This window comes from Hyla sarda, chromosome 2, assembly GCF_029499605.1.
Source record: "Hyla sarda isolate aHylSar1 chromosome 2, aHylSar1.hap1, whole genome shotgun sequence".
Lineage (NCBI taxonomy): Eukaryota > Metazoa > Chordata > Amphibia > Anura > Hylidae > Hyla > Hyla sarda.
Genome location: NC_079190.1, coordinates 188895349 through 188919091, shown reverse-complemented (window position 1 = coordinate 188919091; position 23743 = coordinate 188895349). Strand labels below are relative to the sequence as shown.

General features: G+C 40.6%; 1 protein-coding gene across 5 annotated transcripts in view; it reads left to right on the top strand.

Moving 5' to 3' along the window:
• AFF3 (ALF transcription elongation factor 3) overlaps positions 1–23743 on the top strand; it is a 411319-nt gene that overhangs the window by 224335 nt on the left and 163241 nt on the right. For all 5 annotated transcript variants that reach the window (XM_056555972.1, XM_056555969.1, XM_056555971.1 and 2 more), the window contains one exon: positions 19607–19643. In XM_056555972.1, coding sequence (XP_056411947.1) covers positions 19607–19643 — 37 coding nt within the window. The remainder of the gene's footprint in view (positions 1–19606; positions 19644–23743) is intronic.

Sequence of the window (23743 nt, the reverse complement as noted above, 5' to 3'; positions counted from 1 at the left end):
TTGGCTGTAAGCAAAAAGCTACAAAGAGCTTACGAAAGTAAATGTAATTTTTCACTTTGCAGTGGTCAGGAATTTATCAAGTGTGAAAGTTGCACAAAAAGTCGCAAGCCCTCCAAAACAGCGTAAATGTAAGCCAGCTCGGACCTGGCTTACAAAACTGCTTTGGAGAGCAGATTTTTATATTTCCCGCTGGCAGCCGTGATCACAGCTCCAGCAGGAAATATGATATTACAGCTGTAAAAAGGAGCCTGGGCTGGCATCACTCTGCAGCCACCTGGGCTCTGTCTGATTCTATCCCCGCTACCCTAACTTAATGACGGGGAGGGGGACACTGCTTTACATCCCCCCCTTGACTCCCACCCGCCCACGCTGCTCATCTACCATCTGTCTGCTACCTGATGCAAGACTACAACTCCCAGCATGCCCTTACATCGAGGGCATGCTGGGAGTTGTAGTCTTGTAGCAGGTAGCGGGCAGGAGATGTGTGGCGCGGGCAGGTGGGAGACAAGGGGGGGATGTAAAGCAGCGTCCCCGTCCCCTTCATTAAGTTAGGGTAGCGGGGTTAGAATCAGACGGAGCCCAAGGCTGCAGGGTGATGCCAGCCCGGGCTCCTTTTAACATACCTCGGTGCCATGAAGTTTCTATATCCCCTACTGTAGATTAATATTTCCCGCTGGGTCCTGTGATTGGTCGGGACCGAGCAGCTAATGACGGGACCCGGTGGGAAATTTGATCTTACAGTAGGGACTAAAAACTCCACAGCTCCATTATATGTTAGAAGAAGCCTGGGCCAGCATAACTCTGCAACCACCCAGGCCTCCCCCAGCCGAGCAAGGAGATGTGTAGGAGCTGTCCCTGCCATCCCTCAGCACTGCCGTACATGCTGAGAGATGGCAGGGACGGCTCCTGCACATCTCCCGGCCCGGCTGCAGGAGTCCCAGGTGGCTGCAGTGTTATGTCAGCCCGGGCCCCTTTAACGCCGCAACAGATTTTACAGTAATTTTAAATTTACAGTAATTTTCTGATCATCGCCGGCCAGGGAACGGAGTCATTACAGCTTGCTTCCCTGACTTGCATGACATCAACTACCAGCATGCCCTTACAGTTGTAAGTTGTAGTTGTGGGGCAGGAGACAAGCTTGTCACTTGCCCTCTCCTGCAGAACTACAATTCCCAGCATGCCCTTACTATAAGAGCATGCTGGGAGTTGTAGTTGTGTGGCGGGTGACAAGCTTGTCACCTGTCCCCTGCCGCACTACTACAACTCCCAGCAGGCCCTTACTGTGAGGGTATGCTGGGAGTTGTAGTTGTGGGGCGGGTGACAAGCTTGTCATCTGCTTCCTGCCGCACAACTACATCTCTCAGCATGTCCTTACTGTAAGGGCATGCTGGGAGTTGTAGTCATGCAGCGGGGAGTAGGTGACAAGCTTGTCTCTCGCCCGCACATCTATCACACCACATGACTGCAACTCCCAGCATGTCCTTACTGTAAGGGCATGCTGGGAGTTGTAGTCATGCGGCACGGGAGATGCGTGGGTGGGTGACAATAAATGTATTAACCTATTTTAGTTGTTTTTTTTTTTTTCTCATTTCAGATCCGTGTATCCTGTGGGCTACTTCGGATTTGGTGCACTGCGTCGATGACCAGAATTGTTGTTTATTTCTGTTTAATGTTAATAAAATGGTTAATTAGGGCTTGAGGGGGAGTGTTTTTTTGAAAAATTTTTTTTAAATGTGTTGTGTTTTTTTTAAATTTATTTACTTGACAGGCTTAGTAGTGGAAGCTGTCTAATAGACAGAATTCATTACTAAGCCGGGGCTTAGCATTAGCCCCAAAAGCAGCTAGCGCTAACCCCCAATTATTACCCCTGTACCCACCACCACAGGGGTGCTGGGAAGAGTCAGTACAACAGGCCTGGAGCATCAAAAATGGCACTCCTGGGCCTAGGCGATAACAGGCTGGTGTTATTTAGGCTGGGGAGGGCCAGTGACAATGGTCCTTGCCCACCCTGGTAATGTCAGGCTGTTGCTGCTTGGTTGGTATTTGAATGAAAATAAAAATAGGGGGGACCCTATTCGTTGTTTTTTTTTTAATATATCTAATTATTCATGCAAAAAAAAGGGTTCCCCCTATTTTTATTCTCAGCCAAATACCAAAAAAGCAGCAACAGCCTGACGTTACCAAGGTGGGTAAGGACCATTGTTACTGGCCCTTCCCGGCTTAAATAACATCAGTGTGTTACCGCCTAGGCCCAGGATGGCCATTTCTGATGCTCCGAGCCTGTTGGTATCGGCTCCTCCTGGCACCCCTGTGGCGGTAAGTACCAGAGTAATAATTGGGGGTTAGCACCAGCTGCTTTTGGGGCTAACGCTAAGCATGGCTGAGTAATTAGACAGCTACCACTACTAAGCCTGTCAAGTAAATAAAAAAACAAAAACAACACGTTTAAAAAAAATTATTCCAAAAAAACACTCGTTAAATGGGCACTGTCATGAACTTTTTTTTAATATGTTGTAGTACATATGTACTACAACATATCTCTAATACATTTTCATTATATATATTTTTTTATTAAAATGCTTTAATTAACATTTGAAAACCGGCCACTAGTGGTCTCCCTCCTAGTGGCCAGCTGCAGGCTCGCGTGACTTCACGCCTTAATTTGGACTGATGCCGGCCGGGCATCGGTTCTTATTCATTCAGCCTGCACAAGCTCCCTGCCTGTTAATCAGACAGGCAGGGAGCGAGCGCATTGGCTCCCTGGCCGGCCGGCCACTCCTCCTGCCCATGATGCCTCCGCTGCTGTTGCCTCTGCACGCTGGACTGTCTGGCAGTATGTATGGATCTGTTTTAGGGGAGAGCGGGGGTTGGGGGAGAGCGGGGATTGGGGGGAGAGCAGGGGTCGGCATTTTAACATGGGGGGGGATCGGGGAACAGACGGAGGGAACGGGGTAGCACCATGCCGCGCCCATGGCCCTAACTAATTGTTTTCTTTACAGGGTGCCTCCAGCTGTTTCAACACTACAACTCCCAGCTTGCCCTGACAGCCAATAGATGTCAGGGCAAGCTGGGAGTTGTAGTGGTGAAACAGCTGGATGCACCCTATATTGATGAACAGGTGAGAACACTACCAGGCAGACAAAAAAGTCATTTTTAACATAGTAAAAAAAAAATGATTAAAAGCAGGGAGGGGGTTAGGGATAGATGGGTAATAGGCAGGGATTTTAAAAAAAAAAAAAGGATGGTGGGAGCTATTCTTTAACTATTTTATTAACATTAAACCAAAAAACGTTGGTCACTGTACTCCTCCGAATCTAAAGTAATTCACAGGATACATGGATCTGAGATGAGAAGTAAAAAAATAAAAAAATGGGTTAGTACATTTAGGGGGGAAAAAGTGGTAAAAAAATTTTTATAAACGCATATATCCCAAATTTTTTTCAAAGATGAAAATTGGTGTTCTCAAGTGATTTAATGGTTTTTGCTTATGTGTGCTAAAAAAAATGGTATTCAAAAGTGATTTATTGGTTTTTGCTAATGTAAGCCAAATTTATCAACCCCCTGTGATAGTATAATAAATATGTCACACATAAGCAAAACCAAAAGCAAGAAAAAAATGACTACAGAACTCGTTTACCAAAGCAACGATGATAAATGTCCCCGCCTGTGTCTGCGTGGGTTTCCTCTGAGTTCTCCAGTTTCCTCCCAAACGCCAAAAACATACTGATAGGTAAATGTAGATTGTGATCCCCAGTGGGGTCAGGGATCAATTTGAATTTACAGTGCTGCAGAATCTGTGTGCGCTATATAAAAGAAAGAACTATTAATAATAATAAGAAGAAGAAGAAGAAGTAGCTTTTTATTTAAAAAATAAAAATAAAAAAAACAGCTTGGGGAACCCATATTAGAGAAAAAAAATTTTTTTCTGCATTATCTGTATAAAAAAAAGTCTACAGATTTCAAATTTACTGTACAGCATGGTCACTGTGCAGAAACTGCCCAGTTTGAATGTATTCTGTCTAAGTATTATATAGGATTGTAAGATGTTTTCACGTGTGGTTGTCATGTGGTTGTTGAAGTTTTATATAATTATTAGATTCATGTGTATTGTAACTGTAGCAAGGTGCTCCCTACCACCGTTTTCTAAACCCATGCGAGCACACGTTTTTGTCACATGTATTGGATACACATGACAATGATGCCAGGCCCTCTTAACGGAAGCTACTACCTCTATCCATGACTATTGCGCAAAATATTTGCCGGCATTTATCATTGTAGGTGTAAGTGAAGCATTTTTTACACCTTTTTTTTGTGTGCTGGTAATGTGTAGAAACATAGAATGTGTCGGCAGATAAGAACCATTTGGCCCATCTAGTCAGCCCAATGATCTGAATCATATCAATAGTCCCTGGCCCTATCTTATATGAAGGATAGCCTTATGTCTATCCCTATCTTATATGAAGGATAGCATTATGCCTATCTCTATCTTATATGAAGGATAGCCTTATGCTTATCTCTATCTTATATGAAGGATAGCCTTATGCCTATCTCTATCTTATATGAAGGATAGCCTTATGCTTATCTCTATCTTATATGAAAGATAGCCTTATGCCTATCCCTATCTTATATGAAGCATAGCCTTATGCCTATCTCTATCTTATATGAAGGATAGCCTTATGCCTTTCTCTATCTTATATGAAGGATAGCCTTATGCCATCACTATCTTATATGAAGCATAGCCTTATGCCTATCTCTATCTTATATGAAGGATAGCATTATGCCTATCTCTATCTTATATGAAGGATAGCTTTATGCCTATCTCTATCTTATATGAAGGGTAGCCTTATGCCTATCCCTATCTTATATGAAGGATAGATTTATGCCTATCTCTATCTTATATGAAGGATAGCCTTATGCCTATCTCTATCTTATATGAAGGATAGCCTTATGCCTATCTCTATCTTATATGAAGGATAGCCTTATGCCTATCCCTATCTTATATGAAGGATAGCCTTATGCCTATCCCTATCTTATATGAAGGATAGCATTATGCCATTATATGAAGGATAGCCTTATGTCTATCCCTATCTTATATGAATGATAGCATTATGCCTATCTCTATCTTATATGAAGGATAGCCTTATGCTTATCTCTATCTTATATGAAGGATAGCCTTATGCCTATCTCTATCTTATATGAAGGATAGCCTTATGCTTATCTCTATCTTATATGAAAGATAGCCTTATGCCTATCCCTATCTTATATGAAGCATAGCCTTATGCCTATCTCTATCTTATATGAAGGATAGCCTTATGCCTATCTCTATCTTATATGAAGGATAGCCTTATGCCATCACTATCTTATATGAAGCATAGCCTTATGCCTATCTCTATCTTATATGAAGGATAGCATTATGCCTATCTCTATCTTATATGAAGGATAGCTTTATGCCTATCTCTATCTTATATGAAGGGTAGCCTTATGCCTATCCCTATCTTATATGAAGGATAGATTTATGCCTATCTCTATCTTATATGAAGGATAGCCTTATGCCTATCTCTATCTTATATGAAGGATAGCCTTATGCCTATCTCTATCTTATATGAAGGATAGCCTTATGCCTATCCCTATCTTATATGAAGGATAGCCTTATGCCTATCCCTATCTTATATGAAGGATAGCATTATGCCATCACTATCTTATATGAAGCATAGCCTTATGCCTATCTCTATCTTATATGAAGGATAGCCTTATGCCTATCTCTATCTTATATGAAGGATAGCCTTATGCCTATCTCTATCTTATATGAAGGATAGCATTATGCCTATCTCTATCTTATATGAAGGATAGCTTTATGCCTATCTCTATCTTATATGAAGGATAGCCTTATGCCTATCCCTATCTTATATGAAGGATAGCCTTATGCCTATCTCTATCTTATATGAAGGATAGCCTTATGCCTATCTCTATCTTATATGAAGGATAGCCTTATGCCTATCTCTATCTTATATGAAGGATAGCATTATGCCTATCTCTATCTTATATGAAGGATTGCTTTATGTCTATCTCTATCTTATATGAAGGATAGCCTTATGCCTATCCTTATCTTATATGAAGGATAGCCTTATGCCTATCCCTATCTTATATGAAGGATAGCCTTATGCCTATCCCTATCTTTTATGAAGGATAGCCTTATGCCTATCTCTATCTTATATGAAGGATAGCCTTATGCCTATCACTATCTTATATGAAGGATAGCCTTATGCCTATCCCTATCTTATATGAAGGATAGCCTTATGCCTATCCCTATCTTATATGAAGGATAGCCTTATGCCTATCACTATCTTATATGAAGGATAGCCTTATGCCTATCTCTATCTTATATGAAGGATAGCCTTATGCCTATCTCTATCTTATATGAAGGAAAGCCTTATGCCTATCACTATCTTATATGAAGGATAGCCTTATGCCTATCTCTATCTTATATGAAGGATAGCTTTATGTCTATCTCTATCTTATATGAAGGGTAGCCTTATGCCTATCTCTATCTTATATGAAGGGTAGCCTTGTGCCTATCACTATCTTATATGAAGGATAGCTTTATGCCTATCTCTATCTTATATGAAGGATAGCTTTATGTCTATCTCTATCTTATATGAAGTGCAGCCTTATGCCTATCCCTATCTTATATGAAGGATAGCTTTATGCCTATCTCTATCTTATATGAAGGATAGCTTTATGTCTATCTCTATCTTATATGAAGGATAGCTTTATGTCTATCTCTATCTTATATGAAGTGTAGCCTTATGCCTATCCCTATCTTATCTGAAGGATAGCTTTATGCCATCTCTATCTTATATGAAGGATAGCCTTATGCCTATCTCTATCTTATATGAAGGATAGCCTTATGCCTATCACTATCTTATATGAAGGATAGCCTTATGCCTATCCCTATCTTATATGAAGGATAGCCTTATGCATATCACTATCTTATGTGAAGGATAGCTTTATGCCTATCTCTATCTAATATGAAGGATAGCCTTATGCCAATCTCTATCTTATATGAAGGGTAGCCTTATGCCTATCTCTATCTTATATGAAGGATAGCCTATTCCTATTTCTATTTTATATGAAGGATAGCCTTATGCCTATCACTATCTTATATGAAGGATAGCCTCATGCCTATCCCTATCTTATATGAAGGATAGCCTTATGCCTATCTCTATCTTATATGAAGGATAGCCTTATGCCTATCTCTATGCCCATAGGCTATTCCATGCATCCACTACTCTCTCAGTAAAGTAATACTTCCTGAAATTTCTCTCTTCACATACACCAAAAAGCTAAGCTAAGTCTGGGCTGGTGTAGTTTTAGAGACTTTTCAGTGGCTTTGCGCCTTTTTTGCACCTTTGCACAAAATGGTACAGTTCATAAAACCCTTCCATATCACGTGTATTGCCAAAATGTGGATTACAACTCAAAATCAGCAGAAATGCTTAAACCAAAAGGCGTAAATAAACCCTGCTTGCGCCTTTTTTGCTCCTTTCGTAGACACAAAAAACAGTCTAAAGACAATGATAAATGTCGGCCATTATGCTTAACATGTGCCTGCTACTTTATGATTCCGATAGAGATCCATAAATCCACAAATGCACTTTACCATTTTGCTTATTGATTGACTAAATATTTTATTACTTCTGCCGCTAAGTCTTATTTTGACACTAACAGTTTACCAACAACTAAAAAAGCAAAAGAGATTTCTTTAATGTGTTGCGAGAATTTGTGGGTATTATTACAAATGCCCATGTTTCTTTGTTTTCCCAGCTGTGTCTTTCTATCAGGATGATTCATTAGAAGGCCAATCAATTGGTTTCTGTTCAGACAGTGAGGCTGACATCATACAATTATTTAGCACCCGGTGCCTATGTTTAAAAGGTCATTAAGTAAATGTATATTGTCCTCAGAGCAGCAAGCGGTTGTCTTTCTGCAAGTGAACTACAACATATAGCCTGGAACTAATCCCATCTGACATGATCTCTTCTGTGCTCCGCAGTGGGTAACATATATCTAAATGTTAAGGATAAAAAGGATACATTTCCTATGTGATATTGCTAATGATAAGCAACATATCAGTGATACGATATCACAAAGGTGTCTGCTTCATTCATAGACAGTGGGTTTCACTTTTGAATTATGTTAAATTAGTTCAGCTATTGATTTTCCAGTTCTTCCTTGTATACGTATTGATTGCGGTTTTTGCCATTACCTTACCAGGAAATAAACAATTACAATATTTATAACACAAAGTAGACTGAGAACATTAGGAGCCATCATTAGTTCTTTCATGGATCATCATGGTTTAGTTACTACATACAGCGGTGTATAAATCATTAGGGAGTATAGAGGTCAAGAGCTTCCAGATATTTTCTGTATCCTCTGAATTTTCATCTCTTGTTTTTTCTGTATTCTTAAAAATATGCTGCCATGTGTATAGTTGTCACGATTCGGCTGACAGGAGGTGGATCCTCTGTGCCAGAGAGGGATTGGCGTGGACCGTGCTGGTGGACCGGTTCTAAGTTGCTACTGGTATTCACCAGAGCCCGCCGCAAAGCGGGATGGTCTTGCAGCGGCGGTAGCAACCAGGTCGTATCCACCAGCAACGGCTCAACCTCTCTGACTGCTGAAGATAGGCGCGGTACAAGGGAGTAGACAAGAGCAAGGTCGGACGTAGCAGAAGGTCGGGGCAGGCAGCAAGGATCGTAGTCAGGGGCAACGGCAGGAGGTCTGGAACACAGGCTAGGAACACACAAGGAAACGCTTTCACTGGCACAATGGCAACAAGATCCGGCGAGGGAGTGCAGGGGAAGTGAGGTATAAAAAGGGAGTGCACAGGTGAACACACTAATTAAGCCAACTGCGCCAATCAGTGGCGCAGTGGCCCTTTAAATCGCAGAGACCCGGCGCGCGCGCGCCCTAAGGAGCGGGGCCGCGCGCGCCGGGACAGGACCGACGGAGAGCGAGTCAGGTACGGGAGCCGGGGTGCGCATCGCGAGCGGGCGCCACCCGCATCGCGAATCGCATCCCGGCTGGGAGAGGTATCGCAGCGCACCCAGTCAGCAGGTCTGACCGGGGTGCTGCAATTGCGAGGATGTTGCGAGCGCTCCGGGGAGGAGCGGGGACCCGGAGCGCTCGGCGTAACAATAGTATTGCTAGTTGCTAGACAGAAAGACTCATAGCCAAAGAGAGTAAAACTAACCCCAACATTTTCTTTAACTAAACAAATAGCAAAAAAATTTAAAATGAAAGTGTTGGCCCTTTAAAAAATGACGAAGAAGAAAATATAAATGGGGATCAGGAAAAAGCAAATATATTAAACAAATTATTCTCCACTGTATTCACCAAGAAAAATGAAATGCCAGGTGAAATACAGAGAGATAAGGTAAACTCCCCAGTACAGGTCACCTGTCTAACCCAGGAAGAAGTACAGTGCCGCCTACAAAAAATCAAAATAGACAAATCGCCAGGTCCAGATGGCATTCACCCCCGTGTTCTAAAGGAATTAAGTAATGTAATAGACATACCCCTATTTTTAATATTCAGGGACTCTATAGTAACAGGGACTGTTCCCCAGGACTGGCGCATGGCAAATGTCCCAATATTTAAAAAGGGGTCAAAAGGTGACCCCCGGAATTATAGGCCTGTTAGTTTAACCTTCGTTGTATGTAAATTGTTTGAGGGTTTCTAAGAGATGCTATTTTGGAGTATCTTGATGAAAATTAATGTATGACCCCATATCAGCATGGCTTTATGAGGGATCGGTCCTGTCAAACAAACCTGATCAGCTTTTATGAGGAGGTGAGCTCCAGACTGGACCAGGGGCAATCGCTGGATGTCGTATATCTGGATTTTTCCAAAGCATTTGATACGGTGCCACATAAAAGATTGGTACATAAAATTAGAAGGATTGGGCTGGGGAAAATGTGTCCAAGTGGGTAAGTAACTGGCTCAGTGATAGGAACTTATTCTGATTGGGTGACTGTTACTAGTGGGGTACCACAGGGGTCCGTATTGGGTCCTGTTCTATTTAATATATTTATTAATGACCTTGTAGAGGGGTTGAATAGTAAAGTAGCAATCTTTGCAGATGATACTAAACTCTGTAAAGTGGTAAACAGTATAGAGGACAGTGCACTATTACAAATGGATCTGGATAGGTTGGAGGTTTGGGCTGGGAAGTGGCAGATGAGGTTCAACACTGATAAATGTAAGGTAATGCACATGGGGAGAAAAAATCCGGGCTGGGATTATGTATTAAATGGGAGAACACTTGGGACGACTGACGTGGAAAAGGACTTGGGAGTCTTAGTTAATAGTAAATTTAGCTGTAGTGACCAGTGTCGGGCAGCTGCTGCCAAGGCAAATAAAATCATGGGGGGCATCAATAGGGGTATAGATGCCCACGACAAGGAAATAATTCTACCGCTGTACAAATCACTAGTCAGACCACACATACAATACTGTGTACAATACTGGGCACCAGTGTACAAGAAAGATATAGTGTAGCTGGAGAGGGTTCAAAGACGGGCAACCAGAGTAATACGAAGAATGGGAGGACTACAGTACCCAAAAAGATTATCAGAATTAGGGCTATTTAGTTTAGAAAAAAGAAGGCTTAAGGGAGACCTAATAACTATGTATAAATATAACAGGGGGCCGTACAGAGATCTCTCCCATGATCTATTTATACCCAGGACTGTATCTATAACAAGGGGGCATCCTCTACGTCTAGAGGAAAGAAGGTTCCTACACCAGCACAGACGGGGATTCTTTACTGTAAGAGCAGTGAGACTGTGGAATTCTCTCCCAGAGGAGGTGGTCATGGTGAACTCTGTAAAAGAATTTAAAAGGGGTCTGGATGCATTTTTGGAGAATAATAACATTACAGGTTATGGATTCTAGATCTATAGGGACAGAGGGTTGGTCGGGGGTCTGTTCTGGTTGCCGTGTTTGGAGTCGGGAGGGAATTTTAACCTCGAATATGAGGGTTTGTTGCCTTCCTCTGGATCAACTCAGTAGGGACTCATTAGGGTTATAGGTTGAACTTGTTGGACTCTGATCTTTTTTCAACCTTATGAACTATGTTACTATGTTACAAAAACAATGCATGCTAGAAATGATAGAATAATAGATTTACTGTAACACAGAGTAGCAGTGAAGCCTGTGTTATTGCATGACAAAATCTACATAAATTCAAACTTCTTAAAGGGGTACTCAACTGGAAAATATTATTATAATTTTATTTTTAATCAACTTGTGTCAGAAAGTTAAACAGATTTGTAAATTATTTCTATTTAAAAATCCTAAGCCTTCCAGTACTTATCAGCTGCTGTGTACTACAGAGGAAGTTGAGTTGTTCTTTTCTGTCTGACCACCGTGCTCTCTGCTGACACCTTTGTCCTGGTCAGGAACTGTCCAGAGCAGGAGAGGTTTGCTACGGGGATTTGCTCCTTCTCTGGACAGTTCCTAAAATGGCCAGAGGTGTCAGCAGAGAGCACTGTGGTCAGACAGAAAGAAAATGCAAAAAGAAAAGAGCTTCCTGTGGAGAATACATCAGCTGATAAGTACTGGAAGGATTGAGATTTTTAAATAGAAGTCATTTACAAATCTGTTTAAATTTCTGTCACCAGTTGATTTAAAAAAAATGTTTTCCAGTGGAGTACCCCTGTTTCACACATACAGTATCCTGTGCATATTTGATGTGCAGGATTTGGTGATGCAGGAACTGGCTCCAGAAAGTTAAACAGATTTGTAAATTACTTCTATTAAAAAAATCTTAATCATTTCAGTAATTATGAGCTGCTGAAGTTGAGTTGCTCTTTTCTGTCTAAGTGCTCTCTGATGACACCTGTCTCAGGAACTGTCCAGAGTAGAAGCCAATCCCCATAGCAAACCTTTTCTACTCTGTGCAGTTCCCGAGACAAACAGAGATGTCAGCAGAGAGCACTGTTGCCAGACAGCAAAGAACAACTCAACTTAAGAAGTTGATAATTATTGGAAGGATTAATTTACAAATTTACAAATCTGTTTAACTTTCTGGAGCCAGTTGATATAAGAAAAAAAGTTTTTTCCTGGAATACCCCTTTAACCCCTTAACAACGGAGAACGTAAATGTACGTCCTGGTGAGGTGGAACTTAACGCACCAGGACATACATTTGCGTCCTAAGCACAACCGCGAGCATTGGAGTGATGCCCGAATCATGCGTGGCTGGTCCCGGCTGCTGATCGCAGCCAGGGACCCGCCCGTAATTGCGGACACCCGCAATCCCGCGGATGTCCACCATTAACCCCTCAGATGCCGTGAACAATACAGATCACAGCATCTGCAGCATCGTGGTCACTAAAATGGATGATTGGATCGCCTGCAGCGCTGCCGCAGCGATCTGATCATCCAGCATGGCAGACGGAGGTCCCCTCACCTGCCTCCGCTGCCTTCCCGGCGTCTTCTGCTCTGATCTGCCTTCCCGCAGACCAGAGCAGAAGATGACCGATAACCCTGATCAGTGCTATGTCCTATGCATAGCACTGAACAGTACTAGCAATCAAATGATTGCTATAAATAGTCCCCTATGGGCACTATTAAAGTGTAAAAATAAAAGTAAAAAAATAAAGTAAAAAAAATGAGAAAAACCCCCTCCCCCAATAAAAACATAAATTGTCCCATTTTCTCTATTTCACCCCCAAAAAGTGTTAAAAAATATTTTATAAACATATTTGGAATCGCCTTGTGCGTAAATATCTGAACTATTAAAATAAAATGTTAATGATACCATACGGTGAACGGCGTGAACGGAAAATTTTTTAAAAAAGTCCAAAATAGATGCTTTTTTATAACATTTTATTCCCCAAAAAATTAATAAAAAATGGATTAAAAGTTCTATATATGCAAATATGGTATCAATAAAAAGTACAGATCACGGCGCAAAAAAGGAGCCCTCATACCGCCGCTTATGTTGAAAAATGAAAAAGTTATAGAACTTCAAATTAGGGGGATTTTAGAGGTACTAATTTGGTTAAAAAGTTAGCGATTTTTTTTAAAAGCGCAACAGCAATAGAAAAGTATGTTATTATGAGTATCATTTTAATCATATTGACCCAAAGAAGAAAGAACACATGTCATTTTTACCATAAATTTTACGGCGTGAAAACAAAACCTTCCAAAATTAGCAAAATTGCGTATTTTTTTTTATTTCACCACACAAATAGTAATTTTTTTGTTGCGCCATACATTTTATGGTAAAGTGAGTGATGACAATACAACGGACAACTGGTCGCGCAAAAAACAAGCCATCATACTAGTCTGTGGATGAAAATATAAAAGAGTCTGCGTCCTTAAGGCCCAAATGGGCTGCGTCCTTAAGGGGTTAAAGCTGTGTTCAGCCATCTAGTTCACATTGAACACTGCAGCATATAACCTGCAGCCTCAAATCATGTGCATCAAATATGCACAGGATACTGTACATGTAAATAGACCCTAAACAGGTTTTCCAGGGTATTTTTAGAAGTGGCTTGGGTTGCAGTGAAAGTAATAAAGAAATATACTTACCTGGTTCGATGTCTCACCCCTCCAGCATGAGCCACTTATCAAAAAACTCTTCCTGCCCAGTAAACTTTTAAAAAAATCTTTCCAGTGTAGCACTGTAATAGTACATTCCCGCGACCCAGTGAACTACTACAAGCCTGAGATTAGTTGGGTCCAATTTATATGGATTAATCAAAAAGTTGATGTCATTATAAGAGAACTAATCTGGAAAGGAAAATGTCCCAGGATTAAGAAGTACTTTATTTATCTTCAGCCTGATATAGTATTGAAAGTCTTAAAAATTTTGACTCCACTTTCTAGCATGCCAGCTTCTATATTTAACAGACTGGAAAGAGGACCAGGCAATGGAATTTTCCTTAAAGGAGTAATCCGCCCTAAATATTTTATGGGATAAGATGTCTGATCGCGGGAGTATGACATCATGGGGGGGGGGCGTGACATCATGGGGGGGGGGCGTGACATCATGATCCTCCAGCTCCTGTATCGTGAGTCATCAGCCACAGAGTAAACTTTGATCTCTGTGCAGCAGATGACTGGGGGGGGGGAGGGCTGCAGGAGAGATTGCGGAGAGATTCCTTTGGATAGGGGATAAGATGTCTGGGGGCCGAGTACCCCTCTTTAAATCTAGCTAAGCTGCTATAGTCTAAAGAGCTAAAAAGATGAAAAAGTCAAACTCTGCCCATTGGCCAACTGTTTTTTTTTTTATATAAAATGAGGGAAAATATATAAAGTGCATTATTTGAAAATGAGCAATGAGCAATTGTATCTACTGGAATAATACATATATTCAGGTAGCTCGGATTTGACAACACTGTTTTTTTTTGTGGTTTTTTTAATCAATAGAGAAATTACGTTGATTGATCGTTTGTATTTTTTTTAAGAGTTTGTACTAAAGTCATATCAATCAAGAGGAATTATGTTCATTGATAAATATTTAACCATATTTTTCTGAGACTAAACATACTGGGGGAGATTCTTAAAAACTGCTGAAATTTCTGTTCCAGCGATATTAGTCACACCTTTTTATTTCTCCTCACATTTTCAAAGGTCTCTTATGCTGCTTTGAAAATATGTGAAAATTCATTTTGGTGCCACTTTTGTTTTTTGCGCCAATTTTTGTTTTGTTGCAGCCATATTGGAATTTGTTTGCGCCAAAATTTAACATCCCCAAAAATTCTGGCGGAAACATCTCACAAAATATTCCATGGTTACTAGAGCCCAGACAAGCAAAAACTGTATAAATAAAGCATTTCTGAGCTTAAATGTGAGTTCAGGTGCAGTGACCAAGACAAAAATAAAATAAAATAAAAATATATAATTTTTTTTAAATAACATTTTTCAATAATATATATATATATATATATATATATATATATATATTATAATTACTTAAATAACACCTTTTTCCAAAAAAAAACTAAGAAAAAACTAAACAAAAACAATCAAACCACAACCATTTCTATGTTTTCTACACTATCAAAAAGCTGGTGTGAAATTTTTGATGTAAACTGGACTCTCACCCCTTTGAAAATATTATGTAAAGCAGAAAATATACGTGGACACGCCCACTTTTACACAACTGACGTGAACAGTGTAAACCGTGGCACAAACCTCTTTGTATTTCCTCTGATGTCATGACCACAGTGCTCTCTGCTGACCTCTGCTGTCCATTTTAGGAACTGTCCAGAGCAGCATATATTTGCTATGGGGATTTTCCTCTGCTCTGGACAGTTCCTAAAATGGACAGCAGAGGTCAGCAGAGAGCACTGTGGTCATGATATCAGAGGAAATGCATTTCTTTTTTGGATTTCTCTTTAGTATACAGCTTCTAAAAAGTACTGGAAGGATTAAGATGTTTTTAATAGAAGTGATTTACAAATCTGTTTAGCTTTCTGGCACCAGTTGATTTAAAAAAAAAAAGTTTTCCACGGGAGTACCCCTTTAAGGACTCAGACAATTAAATTTTTACGTTTTCGTTTTTTCCTCCTTGCCTTCAAAAAATCATAACTCTTTTATATTTTCATCCACAGACTAGTATGAGGGCTTGTTTTTTGCATGACCAGTTGTCCGTTGTAATGCCATCACTCACTTTACCATAAAATGTATGGCTCAACCAAAAAAAAGACTATTTTTGTGGGGAAATTAAAAAGAAAACCGCAATTTTTCAAATTTTGGAAGGTTTCATTTTCACGCCGTACAATTTACGGTAAAAATTACATGTGTTATTTATTCTTTGGGTCAATATGATACCCATGATAACAAACTTTTCTATTACTGTTGCGCTTAAAAAAAATCGCAAATTGTTTAACCAAATTAGTACGTTTAAAATCCCCTATAACTTCCCTAGACCTATAACTTTTTCCGTATAATCCGCGGTATGAGGGCTAATTTTTTTCATTGTGATCTTTACTTTTTATTGATACCATATTTGCTTATAAAACTGTTAATACATTTTTTATTAAAAAAATTTGGAATCAAATGTTATAAAAAAGCAACTATTTTGGACTTTTTTTTTTACATTCACGCCGTTCACCGTACGGTATCATTAACATTTTATTTTAATAGTTTGGATATTTACGCACATAGTTGGGACAATTTAAGTTTTTATTGGGGGAGGGGGGTTTTCAAATTTTTTTTCTTTATTTTTTTTTAACTATTTTTACTTTTTTTGTTTACACTTTAATAGTCCCCATAGGGGACTATTTATCGCAATCATTTGATTGCTAATACTGTTCAATGCTATGCATAGGACATAGTGCTGATCAGTATTATCGGTCATCTTCTGCTCTGGTCTGCTCGATCGCAGACCAGAGGAGAAGACCCATGGAAGGCAGCGGAGGCAGGTGAGGGGACCTCCATCTGCTGTTCTGGATGACCGGATCGCTGCGGCAGCACCGTGATCTGTATTGATTACCGCATCTGAGGGGTTAATGGCGGACATCCGCACGATCGCGGATGTCCACCATTACCGGCGGGTCCCTGGCTGCTATCAGCAGCCGGGACCAGTCGCGCATGACCCGAGCATTGCTCCGATGCTCGCGGTTATGTATAGGACAAAAATTTACATCCTGGTGCGTTAAGTACCAGCTCACCAGGACGTACATTTACGCCCAGCGTCGTTAAGCGGTTAAAGGAGTACTCCAGGATCTTAAAACGTATCTCCTATCCTAAGGATAGGGGATAAGTGTTAGATTGCGGGGCGTCTGACCACTGGGACTCCCCACAATCTCCTGTACATGGCCCCGGCAGTCCGCACAAAAGCCGTGTGTCAACCACCGCATGAAGAGGCAGCCGACATGCCCCCTTAATGAAGCGCTTTGGCTGAGCCGGAGATTTCTGAATGCAGCCATCCGGCTCTCCCATAACGTTGTATTGAGGGGGTGTGTCGGCTGCCTCTTTGTGCGGTAGTCGACGTACCGCCTTTCTGCAGACTTCCAAGGCCCTGTATGGGAGATCTTGGGGGTCTCAGCTGTATCCTTAGGATAGGGGATAAGTTTTCAGATCCTGCAGTACTCCTTTAATTTGTTAAACTCATAATTATACTGCTACAGTTCTTAAACAATTCTTTCTGTGCAGTCTTGAAGCTTCCACTTGACTACTCTCTACATGACTTAAGATCTGATCTTTGAGTAAAGCTGACTGATGGAATTACAGCGCATTTATATATTTTGTAAATGAGACTGTAAATGCCAAAGGCTTTTTTCCTATTTAACACCATTAAATCCATCATTAAGTCTTCCAGAGAACAGCAGCTGAATTTAATGACACCCTCCAGCATTGACACAGGTACTTGACTGTGTTAATTTTGCTATATATATGTACTAGCTGTAAATTGTGTTTAGGTAAGCTACTATGAATTGATTACTATGTCAATATAAATAGAATCTTTAATTAGGGCAAGAATCAGCAATTTCTGTTTCCAATAAAGCATTTGCTCAAGTCGAGAACAAGAAATTCACAGTCTATCCTGTATTTAGTAAAATAATGATTTTCATTACATTAATTTACTATGTGCCCAAACTGCTAAAATGGGTTATTTAACGTATACATTTATTCCAGAACTTGTGCCCCCCCCCCCCCCCCCCGCTGAATCCAACAAAGGTCGCGTTCTCATTAATTTGTTGCTGCATTTACCAAACATACTACAGCTAGAATAATAGAACTTACTGTGTTGCTTCTGCACTGAACTTAGATCATCTAGAACCAGACCAATAGGAGCAGATCTAGTCTGTATTTTGCATAATTTTTAAATAGGTATTCCCATCTGAATATGCCATAGATGTTCCCTAGATGAAGGTCCCACCTCTGGGAGCTCCACCTAATTCCAGAACAATTATTATTTTGCCCTTTCCAGCCTTTTTGGATGGTTGGAAAATCAAAAACAGGTGAGCTGGCTGTTTTACACAATTTGCCTAATCCCTTCTGACTTTAATGTGAGTTACATAAATAGCATAACACCATAAACTGTTATGTTTATGTAACTCCAGGAGTAATGGAAACAGTGTAGTTCATGATGCTATGTTGTTAAAGGGGTACTCCGGCGCTTAGACATCTTATCCCCTATCCAAAGGATAGGGGATAAGATGCCTGATCGCGGGGGTCCCGCCGCTGGGGACTCCCGTGATCTTGCACGCCGCAGCTGTCACGCCCCCTCCCATAGGCTTGCATTGAGGGGGCGGAGCGTGACGTCACACAGGGCGGAGCCGTGACATCACAATGCTCCGGCCCCGTGATCGACAGTAATCAGACCCCGAGCAAACACGCTCTGGGGACTGATTTTAATGGGTTGCGGCGTGCAAGATCACGGGGGTCCCCAGTGGCGGGACCCCCGCGATCAGGCATCTTATCCCCTATCCTTTGGATAGGGGATAAGATGTCTAAGCGTCGGAGTGCCCCTTTAACATCAGTGAAAGTTATGCCTGGCTGTTTTCAATTTCCCAACCACGTCCAGCAGCTGTAAGCAGGATGGAGGGAGACAGTAAGGGCCTTACACCAAGATGGGAATACCCGTTTATGTCAAAATCAGTAATGCATGAAAAAAATAGACATGTTTCCATTATGTTCTTTCTCAGTGTAAGATCCACTTCTGGTTGTGGCTAAGAAATAGATGCAGGATATCCACCGTGTGAAATAAGCCTTAATGTGATATAATCTGATGATTAATTACTGTTTATAAATATGTCACAATGTTCTGGCTGCACAGAATAGCAAAATCCCTTCTACATCTGATACGCTGTGAAACCATATGACTGTTTGAAAGGAGTTCTAAGCAATTAAACCAAATATCCAGTCCAATTCCAGATGTTCTGGGAAAAAACAACAACATATGTCTCTTCTATTTTGTCTTACATCAGAATAGGAATTAGCGGGAAGACACTAACTTTGCCCATCCCCTCCATTGACCACACTCTGCTGTGCCATCAACACACTTTTGGGATGGCCCATATTTTCAATGTAGAAAAGCAGTAGACTAGAATCTCATCAATTTAGCGATCAAGGTATTGAGAACAGCATGGGTCTATTCACACAACGGAATTGCGCCTCAAATTAAAGCCCAGAGATTTTTACGGGATTCCGCACTCCCATTCACATTTCAGAAGTATGAATGGGAGTGCGGAATCCCATAGAAGTCTATGGGCTTTAATTTGAGGCGTGTGAATAGTCCCTTAGTCTTCCGAATTGAGTAAAGAATATCACATTTTAGCATCTGCTTTAACAACCAAGCGTCGGCAGTATTAAACATAATTTATCACCATCGAATTCCAATATTAATATGAAAGTATACTAATATGACCTAGATGGCAAAAGGAGATGATTTGACTATTCGTCAGTTCTCTCTCAATAAGGATAATATTGGAGTAGTTATGTCAAGAAGTTAACTTTGTGAAGTAAATAAAGGAATCTGATTTCTTTGCATAGATAAATAGACAGACAGACTGTACCTTTGAGACGAAACAAATATAAAAGTAGATTCATATAAGCAATGTGTTTATTTTCTTTTGCAGGATTATCTACATAGCAGCATGGGATTGTGCAGTCAAAGTAAGAAACATTTCCTTATTTATATTTCATAGCATATGTTGTGATCACGTAGGCAGCAGATGTTCTGAGCTTGATATGAATTTATTTGTTGTATTTAATAATACATCTTACTATAAAGAAGCAGTGACTGCAAATACTGGCACATTTGTAGCAAACGATGACATCTGAAAGTGAAATTATGTGAAATCTGGCCTGTCACATGGTTAAAATGTGAGCCATATCTGGTGGTTCTCTATGCAGGACCTTTCAACAAGGCTAAGATACAAACTCTGCAAAACAAGACAGGAATGTAAGAAAAATAGAGGCATGTGCGCTCTTAGAAACTTCCAGTGCAGCAAAACTTTGTCTGTACCCTTCTCCAGGTCTGTACCTCTACACAATCTTCACTCTGAGCTTTAGAGGCAGTTCTTTCCACCTCATGGCTTGGTTTTTGCTGTGATATGCTTTGTCATCTTTAAAGGGGTACTCCACCCCTAGACATCTTATCCCCTATCCAAAGGATAGGGGATAAGATGTCTGATCGCGGGGGTCCTGCCGCTGGGGACCCCCGCAATATAGCATGCAGCACCCACCTGTATCTGCTTCCGGCAATGCTGTAGGTTCTGGCTCCCGACCACGGGAATGGAAGATCGTGATGTCACGACTCCACCCCTGTGTGATGTCACGCCTCGCCCCCTCAATGCAAGTCTATGGGAGGGGGCGTGACAAGATGTCTAAGGGTGGAGTACCCCTTTAATACCTTATATAGATTGGGCTGAGTCTTTCTATATGATGCCCAATAAACTAAATTTACCACAGGTGACTCCAGTCAAGGTGTGGAAACATCTCAAAGATGATCACGAGAAAGAGGAGGCCACCAGTACAAAATTTCAATCTTATAGAAAAGGGTCTAAACACTTATGTCCATGCAAAGTTTTCATTTTTACTTTTTAATAAATTTGAAGAAAAAAAATCTAAAATGTTCTGTTCTGTGTTCATGTTCAATAGAAGACATAATGGGTGAACAATACAGTCTCACAAACTTTGCATGATATTGTTGGTGAAAAATGCAAAGTCGCTGAATGTGCAGTACAGTGCCATTTACAACAAAAGTTTGTCCAATGAAGAATCAAGGAGGTGCATTGAAAAGTACATGGCAACTAAAGGACCTTTCACACAGGGGAATAGTCAGTCAAAAAGGGCCATTTATTGCCTTGGGTAAAATGCATAGTGATCAATTGACAAACAAGCATTTGCTGATCACGTAATTTGTGCATAGCTTTTTGGCAGCACATTTTCCTGTGTAAATAATGATACAAGTGACCGATCCAGCGATTCACGCAGCATTTCACTGCCAATTATAAGTCTGGATAAAGGATCCTTTACAGAGCACCAATTTACTTGTACATAGTCGATCTGTGCTTGTATCAGGCAGCTATCACAATTGCATGTGGTTTTACTACAAATTCTTGAAGGTTTGGCTGTGTGGACTGTAAAGATGAAGGTCGTTCAATCCATGTGCTTCACATGTACAGATAGAGCAAAACCAGGACTATTAAGAGTAAAACTGTGAGCAGGTCTTGGTAGTACTGGCTCCCTCTGACATATCTGTAGTACCCTATATGTATCAACTGGCTCCAGAAAGATAAACAGATTTGTAAATAACTTCTATTAAAAAATCTTAATCCTTTCAGTACTTATGAGCTTCTGAAGTTGAGTTGTTCTTTTCTATCTAAGTGTTCTCTGATGGCACCTGTCTCTTGCAACGCCCAGTTTAGAAGAGGTTTACTATGGGGATTTGCTTCTAAACTGGGAAGTTCCTGAGACACGTGTCATCAGAGAGCACTTAGACAGAAAAGAACAACTCAACTTCAGAAGCTCATAAGTACTGAAAGGATTAAAAAAAAATTAAAGAAGTAATTTACAAATCTGTAACTTTCTGCAGCCAGTTGATGTATAAAAAAAAGTTTTTTCCTGGATAACCCCTTTAAAAAAATAAAATAAAAAAGGTTCCTGAGTTAACTTAGGTAAAAAACTTCTTTTGGTGAACAGCAATAAAGAATGAGTGGAATGAGCTATAATTCCGTTGGTTCAAGTCACAGTTTACTTTGTATGGATATTAAAAAGTGAAGAGAGATATAAGAGCTCCATCCATAAGACATTCACATTTTAAGGCCAATTTAAAGTTTGTTTATGTGTAACGTAAAAGCAGGAATTTAGCTGTAAATATAAAGGCCTTTTATGCGGGGTTGATATAATGACTAATTTAGGATTCAGTCTGTTGTAAAACTGGATTTATAACTGGGGCAGTAATTTCATATATTTGATGAATAAAATGTAATGTGGACTATGTGCTGATTCATTTTGTTTCATAAAAAGGCATAGATTTTAGATTTTGATTGAAAACAGAATAAAACAACCAAATAAACTTTATCAAGTTGGATCAAATAACAGCAAAATTATTCTTCCCGTCTCTTTACCTCTTGAAAACAAGCAAAGGAAAGTTAGGCAAGAGCCATTATGTATTATACAGTATATTAGTAAATCAATATGTTACAGTTTAATCTTGATAAAAGAAACCATCCATAATCTGTTTGTTCTGCCATGACATAGTTTGGTTTACACAACTACCCCACAGATACACATGCAGCATTTACATCAGCTCATGTTTATTGTTAATATGTGATATATGAAGTCCTCAACATACTATGTATGTATCAAAACTGGCGCAAAGGAAATGTGATTATTTGCCCATAGCAATCAACCCACATGATCAGATATTATGAATGTCATGGCTTCCCTTTTAAGGGCTACTCAGGCCCTGAGACATCTTATCCCCTATCCAAGGGGATAAGATGTCTCACCGCAGGGGTCCCGCCGCTGGGGACCCCGCAATCTTGTATTCGCCACCCACCTGTTTGAGCTGCACGCCATGGTGCCAGCTCACAAACAGTCGGGTGGTGACCACTGGGCTGGAGTATTGTGACGTCACTACTCCGCCCCCGTGTGACGTCCCCCCCCCTGCCCCCGCTATGCAAGTCTATGGGAGGGGGCGTCACGCCCCCTCCCATAGACTTGCATAGCGGGGGTGATGTCACACGGGGGGCGGAGTCATGACATCATGATACTCTGGCATCATGGTCGCCAGATTGCTAGGGTCCCCAGCGGCGGGACCCCCGTGGTGAGACATCTTATCTCCTATCCTTTGGATAGGGGAGAAGATGTCTCAGGGCTGGAGTACCCCTTTAATGGAGTACCCCTTTAACTGGCAACACTTATCATCAGTGACCGGCATTGGAGCTCATTCCAATACCAGTCACTAACCAGCTAGATGTCACAAGTAACAGCAACCACGGCACTTAATTAGTTAATTGACAGGTGCTTGATGTGTCAGGGTGTCAATCAGCACCCCCACAATGCTAATGCAGGTGCTAATTAGTTGCCATGACAGCCAGGTGCCTTCAGAAATTACCCCACCTGTTCCGATTTGTCAAATGAAGTCTAAGGGGGGGGAATATCAAAACTTGTGCAGAGGAAAAGTGTGCCAGTTTCCCATAGTAACCAGATTGCTTCTTTCATTTTTGAAAAGGCCTTAGAAAAATAAAAAGAAGCAATCTTATTGGTTGATATGGGTAACTGGTCATTTTTTCCTTATCACAGGTCTTGATGAATCTCCTCCTAAATCTCCAAATATCAAAGTGTCCAACTATTAAAATATAACAATATTGATCCTACATGGTCAATGGCATAAACTTAAAAAAAACATAATGCCTGAATTGCTGATTTTTTTTGTCATCTCACATCCCATAAAAAATGTAGTTACGGTAAATGAAAACAAGAAGTCACATGTAGCCCCAGAATGGCATTTATAAAAACTAAAGATCCCAATGTAAAAAAATAAAACCCCACAAAGACCAGCAGATGGCAAAATTAAAAAACAAAGTTATAGGGATTAGAATTTAGATATACTGTCAAGAATAAATGTTGAGCAGTATATAGCGGGAAAAAAGCGGAAGTAGCGCTGGGTGCGGTGTAGGTCTCTAGCCGGTGTAGGTGGGTACCTGGGTAGGGGGTAGCGTGTCCCTTGCCGGTGATGGTAGCTTGGTATGTAGGCCTGCAGC